Source organism: Setaria viridis, chromosome 9, assembly GCF_005286985.2.
Source record: "Setaria viridis chromosome 9, Setaria_viridis_v4.0, whole genome shotgun sequence".
Taxonomy (NCBI): Eukaryota; Viridiplantae; Streptophyta; class Magnoliopsida; order Poales; family Poaceae; genus Setaria; species Setaria viridis.
In genome coordinates, this window is record NC_048271.2 from 20,149,202 (window position 1) to 20,154,429 (window position 5,228).

At 45.5% G+C, this 5,228-nt stretch overlaps 1 protein-coding gene across 1 annotated transcript; it reads right to left on the reverse strand.

Moving 5' to 3' along the window:
• Window positions 1–1,251: 1,251 nt before the first annotated feature.
• LOC117839953 (GDP-mannose 3,5-epimerase 1) lies at window positions 1,252–4,966 on the reverse strand. Its single transcript, XM_034720395.2, has 7 exons — window positions 4,807–4,966; window positions 3,019–3,435; window positions 2,510–2,603; window positions 2,275–2,404; window positions 2,057–2,189; window positions 1,753–1,960; window positions 1,252–1,658 (listed from the first exon to the last, which is right to left on the reverse strand). The coding sequence occupies exons 2-7, from the start codon at window positions 3,432–3,434 to the stop codon at window positions 1,497–1,499; spliced, it is 1,143 nt and encodes a 380-aa protein (XP_034576286.1). The 5' UTR covers window position 3,435; window positions 4,807–4,966; the 3' UTR covers window positions 1,252–1,496.
• Window positions 4,967–5,228: the final 262 nt, after the last annotated feature.

The window sequence follows — 5,228 nt, forward strand, 5'->3', positions numbered from 1 at the left end:
GATAATCTGTATTAACATTACTTACGAATAATATAGAATAACCTAATTAATCGGGCAGACGGGCACGCACGATTACAATCGGCCCGTGAAGAAGAAAGCCAGAGTACGCCAAGAAACTTTCAACCGAACCGATACTGCTTGGTTTGCTTCCAAATTTTGCTAAGTTAAAATGAGGGCATGTCAAAATCAGAACTCACCCAAATCAAAGCATGCTAAAATAGAGTAAGAAATTTGGATATCACTTGGTTTAGTAACAAAATTCGGCAACCTATTCCTTCGAGAAGTTTCTAGTAACTTGCTATGAATTTGGCTAAAAATATTGGTACGCTAAATTCTTGATAAGTGATAGCCAAATTTTCCAAGCATGACTTGAATTTTTTAAGCTCTGAATGTTCTTGGCCCAAAACGCTTAGTAGGCCGGTTCGCTATGTGTTTTGGTGGTGCCCGGGTAGGCCCACATGGCCACATTTAGTGAGCGCATTGGGTCCTTATGGCCCGTGTACGCTCGAGGCAAAGGCTCTTTCTGTTGTTGTTGTTGTATCTCCTCCTCCTCCGTATTTGCCCGCCGGTAGGCCCAGCAAACCTTCTCTTTCTTTTCGTTTGTCTTTCTTCTCCCTCGCAAGTCGTAAGCGTAACACGTTCCATTTTCAGCATATGCTATCTTATCCCGTCACCATCTTTGGTAGCCACTAGCCTACCAAGTTATCTTGGACATGGAGGCCGGAAGCGTACGTGTATATCCGGAACCGGTGGGCGGCGTATGACGCCGGCGTGCGACGGTGCTGACCGCTGAAGCCGACGCCGACGCCGACGCCGCGGGCCAGCACGACACGTCCGGAAAAGCGCAGGGAATATTACTCGCATCAGCACGTAGATCCTCGGCCGTGTGCGGGTGCGGCAAATGGTCCCTGTGTCAGCGTCGAAACCGTCACCAAAAGATGATGGCAGAACCACTAGGCCCAGCTTACGGGCCTGCTCTGCTACAGTGACACGAGAGAGCGATACGCATTTTGTTTCGAGGTAGAATTCTCGGATCAATCTTTCTTGGTTCTTGCTGTTACCGTGTTATTTTCTTTTTCATGTTTCAAGTGGAACGGGTCGTGACTTCTCACTGTGCTCGGTTACAAAGAATTTACCACGCTCAGGATAGCTTGAGAACCCTCTCATACTGGCATACATCAGACAGTACATTCCAAGCCAATGCCACCGACAAGTAAATTGGCGCAGGGCTTATTACAACAAGCCGTATCATACATAGTAACAACGCAAGGAATTTTATTGTCCATCATCATGGGCTAAAGGATCGAGTACAATAATCAAGGTAAACACACACGCAAGTTAACAAGTTGACACCAAAATTAATGGGGGTGGTAAATACTGCATAGAACACGATGGTCTCTAAACCCCCAAAGGGGATAAAAAGGTATGTTTGCTGCTATAATCTCTCTACTGTCCCAAATCTCCAACAGTTCCGTACGCAGTGATGAGTAATGGACTCACAGGCCCTCCTTGCCGTCGGCGGCACGGAGGGAGCCCAGCTGCACAGGCGCCTGGGTCGACACCACCTTGGAGGACCCGTATGCTGCGATGTCGATGCCCTGGGTCTTCTCCTTCTCGATCTGCTCCTTAATCCAGAAGTACGTAAACCGAAGCCCATCCTACGCACGATTCAGTTTGCAGGCCCGTCAGGAATCGTTCGCAATCTATGCGAAGATACATACACAGTAATATCTAGCAAGATGGTGACACTACCTTGAGCTTCATTGTCGGGGCCCACCCAAGCTTTTCCTTGATGAGAGTGTTGTCGGAGTTGCGCCCACGGACCCCCTCTGGACCAGGGATGTGGTGGATGGGCAGCTTCCTATCCTCAAAGCTCAGGACGATCTCAGCCATCTCATTCATGCTCACCATCTCATCGCTTCCAATGTTCACCGGCTCGCGGAAGTCTGACTTAGTCAATCTGTACAGGATTTGTATGGTGTCATTTTTCACTTCCCCATCTCTATGCAGGCACAGCTTTAGTATGTTATGGACAATATGGAAAGTTGCTGCATACCTCAGAACACCCTCGACACACTCGTCAATGAATGTGAAGGATCGGGTCTGGAGGCCATCACCCCACATCTCAAACCTCTCGGTGGATGTCTGAGCCTTTCTGCAGAAGGCAGCAGGTGCCTTCTCACGACCACCTGTTAGCAAGATAACAATATAGATTGAATTATCACCTCAGCTTTCGGGGAACAATGCTGTCAAACAGATTAACTGCTAATTTACCCTTCCATGTTCCAAAGGGACCATATATGTTGTGGAAACGGCCAACGCGGCACTCAATGCCAAAGTCCTTGGTGTAGTGCTTGCACAACTCCTCAGTTGCAAGCTTCTCCAAGCCATAGGCGTCTTGAGGCTGCAAGGTAAACAGGTAATGGATCAGAAAATAAATAAATGTGAGAGTGTGACTGTGTCTAAAAAACATAAGTGCCATTGTATTTCAAATTTTCAATGAACACACCTCAGCAGGCCAGGCATCAGATTCCTTCAAGCTCACATTTGTGTCAAGCTGTTTGAATTCAGGGTAAATGCATGCACTCGAGGCGTAGAAGAACCTGCAAGACCCAAATGACACAAAATAGTAGTCAGTGAGTTGAATAAGATCATGTGGAGTTCAGACATCGCAATTAAAAAGTAAGACAGGTGGTTTATATATGGAAAACAGAAATAGTTCTAATATACCAAAGTGCCATGTTTCTTTTCCTTTTAAGTTCATTTTGGTGAATGCCAGTATCAACTTAACTACGCACAGAACTGGATTGGATACTAACAGAAAATCCGCCAGCTGAAACTGTACCTAGAGCTTCCCAAAGACTAACATGCATAAGAAATGCTGTTTATTTGTCGTAGTGAGGTTCACTACAAACTCTAATTGAACTCCCTCAACTAGATTAGATATGCATGTTAGAATGTCATTCATGGAGGAGGCCACAGCATTCTGCAGCCATATCAGAAAATGGAGTGCCATACCTCTTCACATCATTGATACGTGCAGCTTCAAGCATGTTGAAACTGATCATGGTGTTGTTGTACATGATGACAGAGTGGTTTGACTGGATGAACCCCATGCCACCCATATCAGCAGCAAGATTGAATACATGGTCGACGCCTTGGGTAACCTTCAGACAGTTGTCCATGACCCTGAGGTCAACAAGGTGGAACTCATGGCAGAACATGTCCTCAGTCATATGCTCATTTTTCTTCCAGTCAGAGGCGATGATGTAATGGCCCTCACTCTTCAGGCGGCGAGCAATGTGTGATCCAATGAAACCACCAGCCCCAGTAATTGAAATCCTCAGCTTCTCACTCGGCCAGTAGGGCTCCCTCTCCAGCTCAGCATAGGTGTACTCACCATAAGCGGTAACGGTCTTCTCGCTGCTCCCCATTCTGTCATTTATTTAATGGCATTTGAAGCAGCAATCAGTAAACAGAACAGTTCAATTAATGCATAAGAATTAGCCGACTTGTCTTTAAATAGTGCTAGTTAGAAACGTTTCGTTAATACTGCAACAAAATTACATGGATCTCAAAAGTTGTATGATTGAAGAGAATAATTGGTAGAAATAGAAAAGGTATATACAACGAGGCGCTCTATCATACACATCAATTGCTAAAGGCCAGCTCATAGATGTATTGCCAACATGTCATGTATATTTCATAAAAAAACAAAATAACAGCACGCTATAAGCCAATCATAGGTTGAGGGAATCTTTGCAGCAAGTCGTGCATGCTAGTGGCAAATAAATATTATCCGATATGGCATCACGGAATCTGAAAATGTGCAGTGTTTAAGCCTCTTAATTTAAGTACCGTTGCCGATCCTTTTGACTTAAATTAAGCATGGCCAGATGAATGAAAATAACACGTAGACAGCAACAAGCTCATTAATAACCCAGGTCCTGTTGAGGAAGAAATTCTAAGCCTTTTACTTTCACTCTTGTCAGTAGCCGAGTGCCCAGTAGCGAGTCCAACCATTTCATGAACCGAAAAGAGCAAGGAGACAGAGCACAGAGTTCTTTAACATAACCAGATGTCATAGCAGGCTATGAGCAGCATGTGCACACCCATTTAAAGGATGAAATTATAAGCCTTCTGCTTCCTATAGCAGCAGAGTAGCACCTTACGCAATTGAGTGCAGAAATCAAGCTATAGAAAAAGCCCAAGGATTTCCAGTGCAAGCAGCCTATATCTCTGCAGATATGCCGCTTCAAAAATATCTCTGCAGATAAACAACCAACGTACCAAAACTACAGCGGGACATGAGAAGTGGATCTCGGCAACCCGTGGCAGCGGAAAAGTCAACCGTCATCCTCATCCCCAATCCAAACAAAGAGCCTGCACCTCGGATTTACACGGGGGGGAAAAAGGGCAAGCACCATACTAGTAGGATTCACAGAGCAGGATAGGCGGAAATCGGCCAACGGGACAACCTCGATAAGGCTCCTCCCAGTTTTTTTTTTGCCACGGATTCCACTACGGCCTGCTTCGAAATGGGCTAATTACGAAGCTATGGAAAATCCTAAAAGATCTAAAGCTTTTTCCGACACATCCGAGGCTAAAATCTAACCTGCATGCGCGGATTCACTAAGCCGAGAATCACACCCTGACCGTTCATACAGGCGGCGGCGCCATTGCGCGCTATCCCACACGGAGGGGCAGCCATGAATGGTCCAAATCCACCGAAATGGAGCCCAGGACGAGCTAGCGCGATCGAACCAGGAAAAAGAACAGAGCAGGACGAGATCTCGGCGGGTTTACCTCTGCTTTGTCGGCGAGGTGGGCAGGACGAAGCGACGACGAACACGGGGAGGAGAGGTTGGGGGAGGATCTTCCTGTGGCGCACGAAGGCTGCTTATTTATAGACAGGACAGAGGGGGCAAGAGGATTGGGGTTACTGTACTTTTGGGGAGGAGAAGCGATGACAAGTTTCAAAAAAAAAAAAAAGATTTTTGTCCCTTTTGGAGTGGACCATCCGTCCATCCCTGCCAAAGGTTTTTTTTTTCAGTGCTTGTGATTTCAGCAGCAGCGGTTCTATTCCTCCAATCCTCTCCTTCGTCTTTATAAAAAAAATCCTTTCCTTCATCCGTATTGTGAGGTATAGAACGACCTCCGTTTCATAATATAATTTAATTTTATCTTAATTCAAATTTCTCTAATTTTAATTAATTTATAAAAATATA